At 52.2% G+C, this 17449-nt stretch overlaps 1 protein-coding gene across 1 annotated transcript in view; it reads right to left on the reverse strand.

The window, feature by feature from the left end:
- PSMD11 (proteasome 26S subunit, non-ATPase 11) overlaps positions 1 to 17449 on the reverse strand; it is a 93535-nt gene that overhangs the window by 20086 nt on the left and 56000 nt on the right. The window contains exons 12-13 of the mRNA XM_075350267.1: positions 11020 to 11071; positions 9707 to 9849 (exon numbers count right to left, since the gene is read on the reverse strand). Of these exons, the coding sequence (XP_075206382.1) occupies positions 9707 to 9849; positions 11020 to 11071 (195 nt within the window). The remainder of the gene's footprint in view (positions 1 to 9706; positions 9850 to 11019; positions 11072 to 17449) is intronic.

Here is a 17449-nt window from a genome sequence, read left to right on the forward strand (position 1 = left end):
TGCTGCCACCATCTTCCCCAGGAAGTGCATGAGGCGTCTTAAGGGGTGCGACTGGCCTTGAAGGAGAGAGTGCACCCCTGTCTGTAGTGAACGCTGCTTGTCCATCGGAAGCTTCACTATCGCTGAGAGAGTATGAAACTCCATGCCAAGATATGTTAGTGATTGGGTCGGTGACAGATTTGACTTTGAAAAGTTGATGATCCACCCGAAAGTCTGGAGAGTCTCCAGCGCAACGTTCAGGCTGTGTTGGCATGCCTCTTGAGAGGGTGCCTTGACAAGTAGATCGTCCAAGTAAGGGATCACCGAGTGTCCCTGAGAGTGCAAGACTGCTACCACTGCTGCCATGACCTTGGTGAAAACCCGTGGGGCTGTCGCCAGACCAAATGGCAGGGCTACGAACTGAAGGTGTTCGTCTCCTATAACGAAGCGTAGAAAACGCTGGTGCTCTGGAGCAATCGGCACGTGGAGATAAGCATCCTAGATGTCTATTGATGCTAGGAAATCTCCTTGAGACATCGAGGCAATGACGGAGCGGAGAGATTCCATCCGGAACCGCCTGGTTTTCACGTGCTTGTTGAGCAGTTTTAGGTCCAGAACAGGACGGAAAGAGCCGTCCTTTTTTGGCACCACAAACAGATTGGAGTAAAAACCTTGACCTCGTTCCTGAAGAGGAACAGGGATCACCACTCCTTCTGCCCTTAGAGAGCACACCGCCTGCAGAAGAGCATCGGCTCGGTCGGGATGTGGGGAAGTTCTGAAGAACCGAGGCGGAGGACGAGAACTGAACTCTATCCGGTACCCGTGAGACAAAATGTCTGTTACCCACCGGTCTTTGACCTGTGGCAGCCAAATGCCGCAAAAGCGGGAGAGCCTGCCACCGACCGAGGCTGCGGAGAGAGGAGGCCGAAAGTCATGAGGCAGCCGGCTTGGAAGCGGTTCCTCCGGCTGCTTTCTTTGGGCGTGAGTGAGTCCGCCAGGAATCTGAGCTCCTCTGCTCCTTCTGAGTCCTTTTGGACGAGGAGAATTGGGCCCTGCCCGAACCTCGAAAGGACCGAAACCTCGACTGTCCCCTCCACTGTTGAGGTTTGCTTGATCTGGGCTGGGGTAAGGAAGAGTCCTTACCCTTGGACTGTTTAATGATTTCAGCCAATTGCTCACCAAACAGTCTGTCTTGAGATAATGGCAAACTGGTTAAGCATTTTTTGGAAGCAGAATCTGCTTTCCATTCCTTTAACCATAAGGCTCTGCGTAAAACCACAGAGTTGGCGGACGCCATTGACGTACGGCTGGTAGAGTCCAAGACCGCATTGATAGCGTAAGTCGCAAACGCAGACATTTGCGAGGTCAACGACGCCACTTGCGGCACTGATGGACGTATGACAGAGTCCACCTGCGCCAGACCAGCTGAAATAGCTTGGAGTGCCCTCACGGCTGCGAATGCTGGAGCAAACGACGCGCCGATAGCTTCATAGACAGATTTCAACCAAAGGTCCATCTGTCTGTCATTGGCATCTTTAAGTGAAGCCCCATCTTCCACTGCAACTATGGATCTAGCCGCAAGCCTGGAGATTGGGGGGTCCACCTTTGGACACTGGGTCCAGCGTTTGACCACGTCAGGGGGAAAGGGATAACGTGTATCCTTAAGACGTTTGGAGAAACGCTTATCTGGATAAGCATGGTGTTTCTGGACTGCTTCTCTGAAGTCAGCGTGGTCCAGAAAAGTACTCAATTTACGTTTGGGATACCTGAAATGGAATTTCTCCTGCTGTGCTGCTGCCTCCTCCGCTGGAGGAGAAATATCCAGCAGTCTATTGATGGCCGCTATAAGATCATTCACCATGGCGTCACCATCAGGGGTATCCAGGTTGAGAGCAGTCTCAGGATTAGACTCCTGATCACCTAGCTCTGTCTCATCATACAGAGAATCCTCTCGCTGAGACCCTGACCAGCGTGATGACGCCGAGGGTCTCTCCCAGCGAGCTCGCTTAGGCTGCCTGGGACTGTCGTCCGAGTCAGAGCCTTCAGCCTGTGATGCCTGGGACCCCCTTGGAGCACGGATTAGTTCCAACTGAGGGGGACCGGGGAACATTGAATCAGCAGTGCCCATGGTCTGAGTGACCGGCCTGGACTGCAAAGTTTCTAGAATTTTTGTCATAGTCACAGACATCTTATCAGCAAAAACTGCAAACTCTGTCCCCGTCACCGGGGCAGGGTTCACAGGCGTCTCTGCCTGGGCCACTACTAGCATAGACTCCGGCTGACGAAGTGGCACAGGGACCGAACATTGCACACAATGGGGGTCAGTGGAACCTGCCGGTAGATCAGCCCCACATGCGGTACAGGCAGCATATAAAGCCTGTGCCTTGGCACCCTTGCTTTTTGCGGATGACATGCTGTTGTCTCCTCAGAGCAATATAGGGGTATAAGCCAAGAAGCGACCGTACAGTGCAATATATAGGTACAGACAAAAGTACACCAAACAACACTGTGGCACTAGTGGGGTCAGCACCTAGGTGCTGCTTACCGCCCGCTTAACAGCGGGTGTGTGGTCGCCAGAATCCCCTGTCTGGGTCTCCCAGGGCTATGTCCGTTCTCCAGCTCAGACTGCGTGCAGGAATGGCTGCCGGCGTCCTGTGAAGAGGGGCGGGCCGTGGGCGTGCTGCAGACAAAGAGCGGGAAACTGGCGTCCCACTGTGCCCAGTGAGAGGGCTGGAGTATGTAAATAAGACTCCAGCCCTCGGCGCTGACTATTGTACAGCGTCTCTCCCCTTCCCTGACTGACAGGGCTGGGGGCGGGAATGAAACGTAACTAGGCCGCAGAAGCCGGGGACTAGATTTATAAGCGCTGCCGTCGTAAAAGCACGGTCGGCGCGAAGTCCCCGGCGCACCACAAGTCTCAGCCGCGCCGCAGTCTCCGGGGGCGGCCGGCGCAGGCGGTAGTTCCCCACACAAACTCACTCAGCTAAGCTGCAGTGAGTATAACCCAAGCGCGCAGCGCTACTGTCCCCGGCGCACTAGAACGCCCAGCAACGCTGGAGTGTGTCTGTGCCTGTCTGTACGGGGACACAGAGTACCTGAATGTTGCAGGGCCTTGTCCCTGACGGTACCCAGCTCCGTATCCAGCAGGATCTCCGGGTCTGTGGATGGAGCCCGGCCTCAGAGCCTGGAGGCCGGTAAGATCCCACTTCACCAGAGCCATCAGAGGGATGGGGAAGGAAAAACAGCATGTGGGCTCCAGCCTCCGTACCCGCAATGGGTACCTCAACCTTAAACACCGCCAACAAGAGTGGGGTGAGAAGGGAGCATGCTGGGGGCCCTTTAGCATGGGCCCTCTTTTCTTCCATCCGATATAGTCAGCAGCTACTGCTGACTAAAGAGTGGAGCTATGCGTGGATGTCTGACCTCCTTCGCACAAAGCTTGAAAACTGAGCAGCCCGTGATCCCACGGGGGGTGTATAGCCAGAAGGGGAGGGGCCTTACACTTTTTAGTGTAATGCTTTGTGTGGCCTCCGGAGGCAGTAGCTATACACCCAATCGTCTGGGTCTCCCAATGGAGCGCCGAAGAAAGGAATTTACGGTAAACAAAATTCCCTTCTTCTTGGTCGCTCCATTGGGAGACCCAGACAATTGGGACGTCCAAAAGCAGTCCCTGGGTGGGTAAATAATACCTCATAATAGAGCCGCAACCGGCTCCGTCCTACAGGTGGGCAACCGCCGCCTGAAGGACTCGCCTACCTAGGCTGGCATCTGCCGAAGCATAGGTATGCACCTGATAGTGTTTCGTGAAAGTGTGCAGGCTCGACCAGGTAGCCGCCTGACACACCTGCTGAGCCGTAGCCTGGTGCCGCAAAGCCCAGGACGCTCCCACGGCCCTGGTAGAATGGGCCTTCAGCCCTGAGGGAACCGGAAGCCCCGAGGAACGATAAGCCTCGAGAATTGGTTCCTTGATCCACCGAGCCAGGGTTGATTTGGAAGCTTGTGTCCCTTTACGCTGGCCAGCGACAAGGACAAAGAGTGCATCCGAGCGGCGCAGAGGCGCCGTACGAGAAATGTAGAATCTGAGTGCTCTCACCAGATCTAACAAGTGCAAATCCTTTTCACATTGGTGAACTGGATGAGGACAAAAAGAGGGTAAGGAGATATCCTGATTGAGATGAAAGGGGGATACCACCTTAGGGAGAAAGTCCGGAACCGGACGCAGAACCACCTTGTCCTGGTGAAACACCAGGAAGGGGGCTTTGCATGACAGCGCTGCTAGCTCACTCTCCGAAGTGAAGTGACTGCTACTAGGAAAACCACCTTCTGCGAAAGGCGTGAGAGAGAGATATCCCTCATTGGCTCGAACGGTGGTTTCTGAAGAACCATCAGCACCCTGTTCAGATCCCAGGGTTCTAACGGACGCTTGTAAGGAGGGACGATGTGACAAACCCCCTGCAGGAACGTGCGTACCTGTGGAAGTCTGGCTAGGCGCTTCTGAAAAAAAGACAGAGAGCGCAGAGACTTGTCCCTTAAGTGAGCCGAGCGACAAACCCTTTTCCAATCCGGATTGAAGGAAGGATAGAAAAGTGGGCAAGGCAAATGGCCAGGGAGAAAACCCCTGATCAGAGCACCAAGATAAGAATATCCTCCACGTCCTGTGGTAAATCTTGGCTGACGTTGGTTTCCTAGCCTGTCTCATAGTGGCAATGACCTCTTGAGATAATCCTGAAGACGCTAGGATCCAGGACTCAATGGCCACACAGTCAGGTTGAGGGCCGCAGAATTCAGATGGAAAAACGGCCCTTGAGACAGCAAGTCTGGTCGGTCTGGCAGTGCCCACGGTTGGCCGACCGTGAGATGCCACAGATCCGGGTACCACGACCTCCTCGGCCAGTCTGGAGCGACGAGGATGGCGCGGCGGCAGTCGGCCCTGATCTTGCGTAACACTCTGGGCAACAGTGCCAGAGGAGGGAACACATAAGGGAGTTGAAACTGCGACCAATCCTGAACTAAGGCGTCTGCCGCCAGAGCTCTGTGATCTTGAGACCGTGCCATGAATGTCGGGACCTTGTTGTTGTGCCGGGACGCCATTAGGTCGACGTCCGGCATTCCCCAGCGGCAACAGATCTCCTGAAACACATCCGGGTGAAGGGACCATTCTCCTGCGTCCATGCCCTGGCGACTGAGAAAGTCTGCTTCCCAGTTTTCTACGCCCGGAATGTGAACTGCGGATATGGTGGAGGCTGTGGCTTCCACCCACAGCAGAATCCGCCGAACTTCCTGGAAGGCTTGCCGACTGCGTGTCCCGCCTTGGTGGTTGATGTATGCCACCGCTGTGGAGTTGTCCGACTGAATTCGGATCTGCTTGCCTTGCAGCCACGGCTGGAACGCCTTTAGGGCAAGATACACTGCCCTTATCTCTAGAACATTGATCTGAAGGGAGGACTCTGTCTGAGTCCAAGTCCCCTGAGCCCTGTGGTGGAGAAAGACCGCTCCCCACCCTGACAGGCTCGCGTCCGTCGTGACCACCGCCCAGGATGGGGGCAGGAAGGATTTCCCCTTCGACAGAGAAGTGGGGATGAGCCACCACTGAAGGGAAGCTTTGGCTGCCCGAGAAAGGGAGACGTTCCTGTCGAGGGACGTCGACTTCCTGTCCCATTTGCGGAGAATGTCCCATTGAAGTGGGCGCAGATGAAACTGCGCAAAAGGAACTGCCTCCATTGCTGCCACCATCTTCCCTAGGAAGTGCATGAGGCGCCTCAGGGGGTGTGACTGACCATGAAGGAGAGATTGCACCCCTGTCTGTAGTGAACGCTGTTTGTTCAGCGGGAGCTTCACTATCGCTGAGAGAGTATGAAACTCCATGCCAAGATATGTCAGTGATTGGGCCGGTGTCAGACTTGACTTTGGAAAATTGATGATCCACCCGAAACTCTGGAGAGTTTCCAGAGCAATGTTCAGGCTGTGTTGGCATGCCCCTTGCGAGGGTGCCTTGACAAGGAGATCGTCTAAGTAAGGGATCACCGAGTGTCCCTGAGAGTGTAGGATTGCCACCACTGTTGCCATGACCTTGGTGAAGACCCGTGGGGCTGTCGCCAGGCCAAAAGGCAGTGCCACGAACTGAAGGTGTTCGTCCCCTATGGCGAAGCGCAGGAAGCGCTGATGCTCTGGTGCAATCGGTACGTGGAGATAAGCATCTTTGATGTCTATTGATGCCAGGAAATCTCCTTGGGACATTGAGGCGATGACGGAGCGGAGCGATTCCATCCGGAACCGCCTGGTTTTCACATGCTTGTTGAGCAGTTTTAGGTCCAGAACGGGACGGAAGGATCCGTCCTTTTTTGGCACCACGAACAAGTTGGAGTAAAAACCGTGACCCCGTTGCTGAAGAGGAACAGGGATCACCACTCCTTCCGCTTTCAGGGTGCCCACCGCCTGCATAAGAGCCTCGGCTCTGTCGGGGGGCGGAGATGTTCTGAAGAAACGTATGGGATGACGATAGCTGAACTCTATCCTGTAACCGTGAGATAGAATGTCTCTCACCCATCGGTCTTTTACTTGTGGCAGCCAGGTGTCGCAAAAGCGGGAGAGCCTGCCACCGACCGAGGATGCGGTTTGAGGAGGCCGAAAGTCATGAGGAGGCCGCTTTGGGAGCGGTTCCTCCGGCGGACTTTTTAGGACGTGACTTAGACCGCCATGCATCGGAGTTCCTCTGACCTTTCTGAGGCCTTTTGGACGAGGAAAATTGAGACCTGCCCGCGGTCCGAAAGGACCGAAACCTCGATTGTACCTTCCGTGGTTGAGGTCTGTTTGGTTTGGACTGGGGTAAGGATGAATCCTTTCCCTTGGATTGTTTAATGATTTCATCCAATCGCTCACCAAACAAGCGGTCGCCAGACAATGGCAACCCGGTTAAGAACTTTTTGGAAGCAGAGTCTGCCTTCCATTCACGTAGCTACATGGCCCTGCGGAGTACCACCGAATTGGCGGATGCCACCGCCGTACGGCTCGCCGAGTCCAGGATAGCATTAATGGCGTAGGACGCAAACGCCGACGCCTGATTGGTTAAGGACACCACTTGCGGGGCAGATGTACGTGTTACTGCATTAATCTGCGCCTGACAAGCTGAGATAGCTTGGAGCGCCCATACGGCTGCGAATGCTGGAGCAAAAGACGCGCCTATAGCTTCATAGATGGATTTCAACCATAGTTCCATCTGTCTGTCAGTGGCATCTTTGAGTGAAGCCCCATCTTCCACTGCAACAATGGATCTAGCCGCCAGTCTGGAGATTGGAGGATCCACCTTAGGACACTGAGTCCAGCCCTTAACAACCTCGGGGGGGGGGGGGAAGGGATAACGTGTGTCCTTAAGGCGCTTGGAAAAACGCTTGTCTGGACAGTCTCTGTTTTTCTGGATTGCCTCTCTGAAGTCAGAGTGATCCAGAAACATATTTAATGTACGCTTTGGAAACCTGAAACGGAATTTCTCCTGAGAAGCAGACTCCTCAATTGGGGGAGCTGGGGGAGAAATATCCAACACCTGATTGATGGTTGCTATAAGGTCATTCACTACTGCGTCACCTTCAGGTGTATCTAGGTTGAGAGCGGCTTCAGGATCAGAATCCTGATCTGATACCTCCGCTTCATCCTCCAGAGAGTCCCCCTGTTGGGACCCTGAACAGTGTGATGAAGTGGAGGGAATTTCCCAGCGACCCCGCTTGGGAGGCCTGGGACTGTGGTCTGTGTCAGAGACCTCACCCTGTGACCTATGGGTTACCCCAGGGGCATTTTGCTGTTCCAAATGAGGGGGACCAGGGGTCAAGGATTGGACAGTGCCCGGGGCCTGAATCACCGGTCTGGACTGCAATGCTTCCAGTATTTTAGCAGACCATTTATCCATACTCTCAGACAGTTTATCAGCAAAGGCTGCAAACTCCGTCCCTGTCACCTGGACAGTGGTAGCAGGTGGTTCCACCTGGGCCACCAGTCGCAGAGGCTCCGGCTGAGTAAGTGCCACAGGGGCCGAGCATTGCACACAATGAGGGTCAGTGGAACCTGCCGGTAGTACAGCTGTACAAGAGGTACAGGTTGCAAAGTACGCCTGTGCTTTGGCACCCTTGCATTTTGCGGATGACATGTTGTCTCCTCTGAGAACAACCAGGAGGGTATATAGCCAAAAATCAACAGAGCGACCGTACAGTGCAAATGTATAGCCTATAAGCATATATATATATATATATATATATATATATATATATATATATACACATATACATATACATATATATACACACACACACACACTTCGGTACTCAGTGGGGCCAGCACCAGAGGTGCTGCTTACCGACCGCTGAGAGCGGTTGTGTGATCACCAGATTCCCTGCCTGGGTCTCCCTGTGTTGTCTCTCCTCTCCAGCGTCTGAATCGCTGACAGGAATGGCTGCCGGCGTTCTGTGGGGAGGAGGGGACCGTGGGCGTGCCCAAGAAAAGTGCAGGAATCTAGTGCCCCAGTGTACTGAGTGAGGAGGGAGGAGGATACTAATGTATGCTCCAGCCCTCGGCGCTGACGATCTGTGCAGCGTCCCGCCCTTCCCCTGACTGGCAGGCCTGTGGGCGGGAATAAACGACACTAGGCCGCAGAAGCCGGGGACTAAAGTTATAAGCGCGGCCGGCAATAAGCGCGGCCGCGCGGTAGTCCCCGGCGCACTAACACACCCAGCAGTGCTGCAATGTGTATGGCACAAGCGCTCCATGCGCGGTAGTCCCCGGCGCACTAACACACCCAGCAGTGCTGTAATGTGTATGGCACAAGCGCTCCATGCGCGGTAGTCCCCGGCGCACTAACACACCCAGCAGTGCTGTAATGTGTATGGCACAAGCGCTCCATGCGCGGTCCCCACGGGGACACAGAGTACCTCACAGTAGCAGGGCCTTGTCCCTGACGATACCCGGCTCCTATCCAGCAGATTCCCAGGGGCTGCGGAGGGAGCACGGTCCCTGTGCCTGGAGACCGATTAGGATCCCACTTCACCCAGAGCCCAGTAAGGGATGGGGAAGGAAAACAGCATGTGGCTCCTGCCTGTGTACCCGCAATGGGTACCTCAACCTTAACAGCACCGCCGACACAGTGGGGTGAGAAGGGAGCATGCTGGGGGCCCTGTTATGGGCCCTCTTTTCTTCCATCCGACCTAGTCAGCAGCTGCTGCTGACCAAGCTGTGGAGCTATGCGTGGATGTCAGCCTCCTTCGCACAAAGCATAAAAACTGAGGAGCCCGTGATGCACGGGGGGTGTATAGGCAGAAGGGGAGGGGCTTTACACTTTTAGTGTAATACTTTGTGTGGCCTCCGGAGGCATGAGCTATACACCCAATTGTCTGGGTCTCCCAATGGAGCGACAAAGAAATGGCCTTCTGGGACGTGTTCCTGATACAGAATTGTGCCAACCTGGATCACCGTATGGAGACAAGAAGCTCTGCTTCATGGATTTGTGTGGCTTTTCCTATATAAATGGCTACTTTTCAGCATTTTGTACCTCTTTTTACATCTTCACACAGAAACCCAGTTGGGAAATGTCGTCCTGCAGCGCTGGCTTCTATACTGAATCCCATAATGCTCATGTTAGAGCAGCCAGCAGCATGGATCTTATTACTGCTATCCCATATCACATCTCTCCCTGCATATGCTCTCACCGCAGCACTAGCCATCACTCGCCTCCACCTCTACTCACCTATGTGAGCTTCTTGGCCTTGTTATACAGAGAATCAACCACTTTGCTCATGTTCTGAATGGTTTCCAGAGCAGCTTCATACGTCTTATCTACAGGTGGTTCATCAAAAATGATCAAGACCCCCTCTCCCTGATCTAGGATACCTGCACGGGAAAAAAAAGGAAACAAGATTAAACCAACAAGAAAATTGGACTTCCTGGCCTAACAGGTATCACTGCTGAACGTTTGCTACAATTGTATCTAAGATCAAGAGATCTTTTGCCTTCTGCTCCATGGCCTTCTTGAGCTCGCCCGAGAACACCTCATGGTCTGACCATTGTACTGTCCCATCAAACTCCCCATCTACCTCTTTCCCAGGAGTGGGTTGTGCCACCATGGAGCCAGCAATGAGAGTAGCCAGGAAAGTATGGCATGTACCTTGGAGTCAGAAGAGCCCTTAGAGACTCTCCTCACGAGAAAAAGAATGATAGAATAGTGTCATTTCATTGACGACATCCCACCAGGCTGATATCAGTGCTTGTAAAATGTAGCTTTACAATAGACAGACTTGCTGCCGGTGTACTCCGCTTATATTACACAGGATTAGATAAACCTGGCTGCTTTCTTCCAGGAACTTCCCAGTGCACAGGCTGCAGGTGGTATTGCAGATCAGCCCCATTCACTTCAGTTGTGGGGAGCTGCAATACCAGGGCAGCTGTGGTGCTATTGATGGAAGGAAGCAGCCATGTTTTTCCCTTAGCTCTGTAGAACCCCTTTGAGGGCATATTGTGCGATTCTACAACTCCTGTCGTAGCCACTGATGAATTATCTATCTGTACAGATGATTTATTATAAGGACGTCTCTGCACTTTCCTCCTTTTAGATATTTCCAATGTATCACCCTTGGCGAAGTCATGTGGGTTTTGATGACCGGGAGGATCAGGTAACCATAGACATGCAGTAAATTCCACTCTAACAACAGTATATTTTACAGTGTCAAACCACATTTTTTTTAAGCAGAAGAGTAACCCAACAATTAGGAAACATCTAAGCTCCTTACATAACATGTATTTAAATGGCCTCCAGGGAGCGCTCATCTCCTTGATCCCTTATCTGTAGACTGCAGGCCGCTCTCTGAGCCTCTGCTAATCCTCCGCACTGATGTGCTAATAAATTCTGCCCAGATGGCTGTGAACATCTTATTTAGCCTAAATGTACCAACATATTAAAGCCTTCCTCGGCAGACAAGGCTTGGCTCTCGGGAAAACAAGTGAAAGTCATACGTAAAGCTGGAAGTCACGTTCCATCATTCTGGGTGTATTTCGGAGACTCACCGTGAAATTTCTTGTCTAGGATCATCTGGGAGAGTTTTCGTTCTACCTCTGGCTACAGGGGAAAAAAAAAATAAAAGTTTTACAGGTGTAAATAACACACAAAAACATGAATAACCTGTGATGTTTTGACAAAGTATAATGTGCCACAAACTTGGATAGACTCCTAAAAATAAAAGAGTGAATCAGCAACTATTAGGCTATGTGCACACGTTGCTTTTTTTTCAGCGCGGAAAAAAACGCACCCTCTGGCAGAGGGGAGAATTGTAAACAATGCTTTTTGAGAAAAACGCATCGAAAACGCATGCGTTTTTCATGCGTTTTTTAAGACTTGTCAGTGTTAATAAAGTTGGTTGAACACAGACCTTTGGGAAAAAAAAACCTGTGATGTCATTTCCTTCTCCACATTCTGTTTGGATAAATGGGAGGGCTTGGAATGGAAGGAGCACCATTTGAATTTTGGAAAAGTTGAAATAAACTTCGCGCACCATGTCACAGTAGCAGGGCCCCTTGGGTACCTATACGTCAGAAAACCCCCACAAGTGACCCCATTTTGGAATCTGCACCCCTCAAGGATTTTATTCAGGAGTATATTAAGCATTTTGAATCCACAGCTACCGTATTTTTCGGACCATAAGACGCACTTTTTCCCCCCCAAATGTTGGGGGAAAGTGGGGGGTGCGTCTTATGGTCTGAATATAAGGCTGCGGGGAATGAGGGTGCCGCGGTGCAGCGGGTCATCGGCGGCACGAGCAGGCTGTAACAGCCTGCCGTGACCACGTGGGCCCGCTCATTACATATGCACGCCCATCCTCCCGCCCATCATCTCTCAGCGAAACCGGCGCTGACAGGTGGGCGGGGTGACGGGCGGGGGGGGGGGGGGGGGGGTGCGTGCATAATTAGCAGCCGGCCGTAATCACCCCTGGCAACTACAGCCTGGAGTGATCATGTGCGGCTGTATTCACTGCCCCCCGTGCATCATTATCAGCGCGGGGTGCAGTGAATCCGTGTACTCACCCATCACCGTGTGTGGAGCCACCCCTCTGCAGCATCACGTCTTCCTGTCTGTGCCGGTGGTCAGCTGATCTGGACACTAGCGGCGCGCACCGCGATGACGTCTTCGCTGTGCGCGCCGCTAGTATCCACCAGAATCGATCAGCTTACCGCCGGCACAGACAGGAAGACGCGATGTTGCAGACAACGGTGACGGCTCCACACAGCGGCGCTGCAGCTGAGACAGAGATCGGTGCTTCAGGGAGTAAGGAAGGGTAAGTATAAACGTTTATTTTTTTTTTCCTGTGCCACAGGATACACGCCATTTACCAGGATGGATGGGGGCATTTCATGAGCAGGATGGATGGGGGCATTTCATGAGCAGGATGGATGGGGGCATTTCATGAGCAGGATGGATGGGGGCATTTCATGAGCAGGATGGATGGGGGCATTTCATGAGCAGGATGGATGGGGGCATTTCATGAGCAGGATGGATGGGGGCATTTCATGAGCAGGATGGATGGGGGCATTTCATGAGCAGGATGGATGGGGGCATTTCATGAGCAGGATGGATGGGGGCATTTCATGAGCAGGATGGATGGGGGCATTTCATGAGCAGGATGGATGGGGGCATTTCATGAGCAGGATGGATGGGGGCATTTCATGAGCAGGATGGATGGGGGCATTTCATGAGCAGGATGGATGGGGGCATTTCATGAGCAGGATGGATGGGGGCATTTCATGAGCAGGATGGATGGGGGCATTTCATGAGCAGGATGGATGGGGGCATTTCATGAGCAGGATGGATGGGGGCATTTCATGAGCAGGATGGATGGGGGCATTTCATGAGCAGGATGGATGGGGGCATTTCATGAGCAGGATGGATGGGGGCATTTCATGAGCAGGATGGATGGGGGCATTTCATGAGCAGGATGGATGGGGGCATTTCATGAGCAGGATGGATGGGGGCATTTCATGAGCAGGATGGATGGGGGCATTTCATGAGCAGGATGGATGGGGGCATTTCATGAGCAGGATGGATGGGGGCATTTCATAAGCAGGATGGATGGGGGCATTTCATGAGCAGGATGGATGGGGGCATTTCATGAGCAGGATGGATGGGGGCATTTCATGAGCAGGATGGATGGGGGCATTTCATGAGCAGGATGGATGGGGGCATTTCATGAGCAGGATGGATGGGGGCATTTCATGAGCAGGATGGATGGGGGCATTTCATGAGCAGGATGGATGGGGGCATTTCATGAGCAGGATGGATGGGGGCATTTCATGAGCAGGATGGATGGGGGCATTTCATGAGCAGGATGGATGGGGGCATATCATGAGCAGGATGGATGGGGGCATATCATGAGCAGGATGGATGGGGGCATATCATGAGCAGGATGGATGGGGGCATATGAGCAGGATGGATGGGGGTATATCATGAGCAGGATGGATGGGGGTATATTATTAGCAGGATGGGGGGGTATATGAGCAGGATCATATACAAGGCAGGAGGATCCTTATCAGAATGGGGTACCTTAGTAGAGAATTTGGGGACATTACCCCCATAACAGTGTCAGCAGCAGATCCTCGCCCCATAACAGTGTGTCATGACCATATTTTTTGGTTAAAATTTTATTTTCCTATTTTCCTCCTCTAAAACCAGGGTGCGTCTTATGGTCAGGTGCGTCTTATAGTCCGAAAAATACGGTACTTCCCCCAAAATGTTGCTGTAGCAACAATATTCTCACTTTTAGGCCAGTTTCACACGTCAGTGAAAAACATTGACGTTTTCCACTGGCGTGTAAAACACGCACATGTCCCTCTGTGTGCCGTGAATCACGGCACACGTGGTTTGTCTAAGTGCAATCCGGGTTCCGTTCTCCGTGGCCCGTGATTGCACACAGTAATCTCACCTGCGCCCGCTCTCCATGGTGCTGATCGCTCCCGCGGTGCAGCATCCTGCTGGTGCTGACCCCCGCAGCAGCTGTTTCCTGGGTCGGCTGTGTCGCGCATCATGAATATGCGCGACAATAATGAGCCGGCTCAGAAGCAGCAAGCTGCATGGGCTGCAGACGTCATCGCTGGACGTCGGGTGAGTTAAAATGATTTATATTTTAAAAGCACGTTTTTTTCTGGCACGCGTTTCACGGACCACACCACTGCGTGGTCCGTGGAACATCAGTGATGCCAGATAAAAATGGACATGTCTCCGTGCGGCAATCACGCACACGCGGGTACGCCGCACGGAGACACGTGCAGTGACAAATCACTGACGTGTGAGCAGACCCATTCATTATAATGGGTCTGCGTATGTCAGTGATTCTGGTACGTTTAAAAAAAAAGCACAAACGTACCAGAATCACTGACGTGTGAAACAGGCCTAAGGCTATGTGGCCATGATCCAGCGACACGGCGTCTAGTACACAGTGTCAGCCTTCCTGCAGCTGCCCATGCCCACGATTTGGGTTCAGGCTGCTGTGGAGCTCTATGCTACCTGCAGAGAACACACTCGTCTCCGCAGCATAAATTGACATGCTGAGGCTCGGGAAGCCACGCCACCGGTCAGTTTATGCTGCAAAGAAAAGAAGCACAGTGGGCATGGGATCTCCAAAAATCCTTCCACTGTGCTTCTACTGCACAACGCAGCGTTATGGACGCAGGGAAAACACTCAGCGCCCATAACGCTGCAAACCCCGATTGTGGGCACACAGCCTAAAAAGCGTCAATGGATGAAGGGATGTCAAATATATATAACGTCCCACCCCCGCCTGCATATTCTAAGCTGGCACCTTTAGTACCTTTCATGTGGCACTAAAGGGTGCCTAGCTTAGTATTTATCAAAAAAAAAAAAAAAAAAAAAAAAAAAAGCGTGGGGTCCCCCCTATCTTTGATAGCCAGTCAGGGTAAAGCAGATAGCTGTAGCCTGCAAACCACAGCTGGCAGCTTCATCTTGGCTGGTGATCAATTTGGAGGGCTCCCCAGGCTTTTTTTTTTTTATTTATAAATAAAGAGTTAAAAAAAAAAATAACGTGGGGTCCCCCCAAATTAGATCACCAGCCAAGGTGAAGCTGACAGCTGGGGTCTGGTATTCTCAGGGTGGGAAGGAGCTATGGTTATTGGACTCTTCCCAGCCTAAAAATAGCAGGCCGCAGCCGCCCCAGAAGTGGCGCATCCATTAGATGCGCCAATCCTGGCGCTTCGCCCCAACTCATCCCGCGCCCTGGTGCGTTGGCAAACGGGGTAATAAATGGGGTTGATACCAGATGTGTAATGTCACCTGGCATCAAGCCCAGCAATTAGTGATGTCACGGCGTCTATCAGATACCAGACATAACTAATTGACAGTAAACAAAAGCAAAAAAAAAATGACAAAAAAAATTTTATTAGAAAAAACACTCCCCAAATCATTCCCTTGTTCTCCAATTTAATCAAAAAATTTGAAAAAAAAATGGGTCCGCAGAAATCCATTTGGACGTCCCACGTCGCCTCTGGACCTTCTAGAATATGGGGGCATGTTCAGGGAACGTATCCCCCATTTTCTAGGAGGGCAGACCCTCCATTTGAGGAGAGTGGGTGCCAAAAATCTGAACCCACTCTCCCCGGGTCACAGCTGCAGAGTGCCGAGCAACCAGCACAGCTCACACTGAACACAGTGCTGGCTGTCAGCTGCTCTGCTCATGTGACCGGCCGGCGTCTGCTGTGAAGGAGGAGGGGGCCGCGGGGATCAGCGCTGCGACCGGACAGGTAAGGGGGAATACCGGGGGGAATAGGGGGAGACCTGGCAGGGCCTGGGGGGCATTTTTCTGTCGCATGTCTCAAAGCACATGCGACAGAAATTATAGGAGCAGGGCGGCCGGTGCGCTACTGTGCGCGCGGCCATGTTGTATTTTCGGGAGGGGGGGGGGTCGGGGCGGGCACTTTGGCGACACCGGGGGCTTTCCAGGACTTTGCCAGGAAGTGAGGTCAACAGGAAGCCTCTTGACCTCACTTCCAGGTAAATGCCTGCGTTCTGGCATGCCGACAGCCCGCGGACCGCAACAAAAAAGCAGCTCACTGCGGTGTAGCTGCGTTCTGACCCCACATCCTTGATTCAATGGGGGAGAGAACGCAGCTACACCGCACAAAAGTAGTGACATGCTGCTTTTCTTTCCGCACCGATTTTTGGCATCCAAAACGCTGCGTTTAGAAACGCAGCGTGTGCACTGATTTTTCGGCTTTCTCATACACTTTGCTGGGAAAGCTGAACGCATGCAATTTGCCACTGAATCGCTGCGGTTCTAAACGCGTTTCCGCGGTAAAAAACGCAACGTGTGCACACAGCCTTAGTGATGAGCGAGCACTGAAGAGAAAAAAAAAACCAAAAAAAAATAATTTTACTGGGGGGAAAAAAAAAATATGCTAAGAAACATTCTTTCCTGGATAAAGACTTGTATATGTCAAACTGAAGGAAGGGGGAAGGGGGGGGTTGGGGGCGGCGAGGAAAAAAAAAAAAAAATCTTGCCTCCCGCGCACCATTTTTTGCACTTTCATTCCGGGGCTTACATAGACTCGATGACGCAATGTAGCCAGCCAATCACAGTAAGGCTGGGAACACATTATGCAAGTAAAATCGGTCCGAGTTGGCTGAAAAATAAAACTCTGCTGATTTTAGTTCACGTTAGGTCAGTGTGCAATGCAAGTGCGTTCATTTTTTTTTAAAATTATTTCAAGGATAGCAGAGCGTGTGTAATGCGTGTTTGATGCGTATGGGATCCGTTTTTACTATGTCATCTGCCATTCAGCTCTGCTACATGGCTGCTGACAGCAGACACAGACAGAGCCGCACGATCAGAATGAACTTCACCCGGCTTCATTGTCATCCCGCGGCTCTGTCTGTGTCGCGTCCTGATTAGTGATCACCCGTGAAAAACTCACCGGTGACTGCTAATCCCCTGAGTGACTGCAGTGAGCAGCGCGATTAGCGCTGCTGTCACTCAGGTTACCCGCAGCTAGCTGTATTCTCCCCCCGTGACCGCAACTCACCTGTGACTTCATCGCTGTCACTCGGGCGACTTGCTGTCACAGTTGGAAGATCCAGCGGTGGCCGTGAGTAACCTGAGTGACGTCATCACTGATCGCGATACTCACCTCAGTTGCTGCGTGGAGCTGACTGGAGCGGCGGTGTCTTCTGCAGCTCCTGTCACCATGTAACACAGCTAGAAGCGACGCGGGACCTCCGTGGATTACGTCGAACATGGATGGGTTTTTTGGGTACTTAATAAAGTGGTGAACGAGGGTCTTTGTTATTGTTTATTATTTCAAATAAAGGATTTTTTTTACTGTGTTTAATAAAGAGAATTTTGTTCACTTACCGTAAATTCTTTTTCTTATAGTTACGTATTGGGAGACCCAGACCATGGGTGTATAGCTTCTGCCTCCGGAGGACACACAAAGTACT

The sequence above is a fragment of the Anomaloglossus baeobatrachus genome, chromosome 5 (genome assembly GCF_048569485.1).
Source record: "Anomaloglossus baeobatrachus isolate aAnoBae1 chromosome 5, aAnoBae1.hap1, whole genome shotgun sequence".
Taxonomy (NCBI): Eukaryota; Metazoa; Chordata; class Amphibia; order Anura; family Aromobatidae; genus Anomaloglossus; species Anomaloglossus baeobatrachus.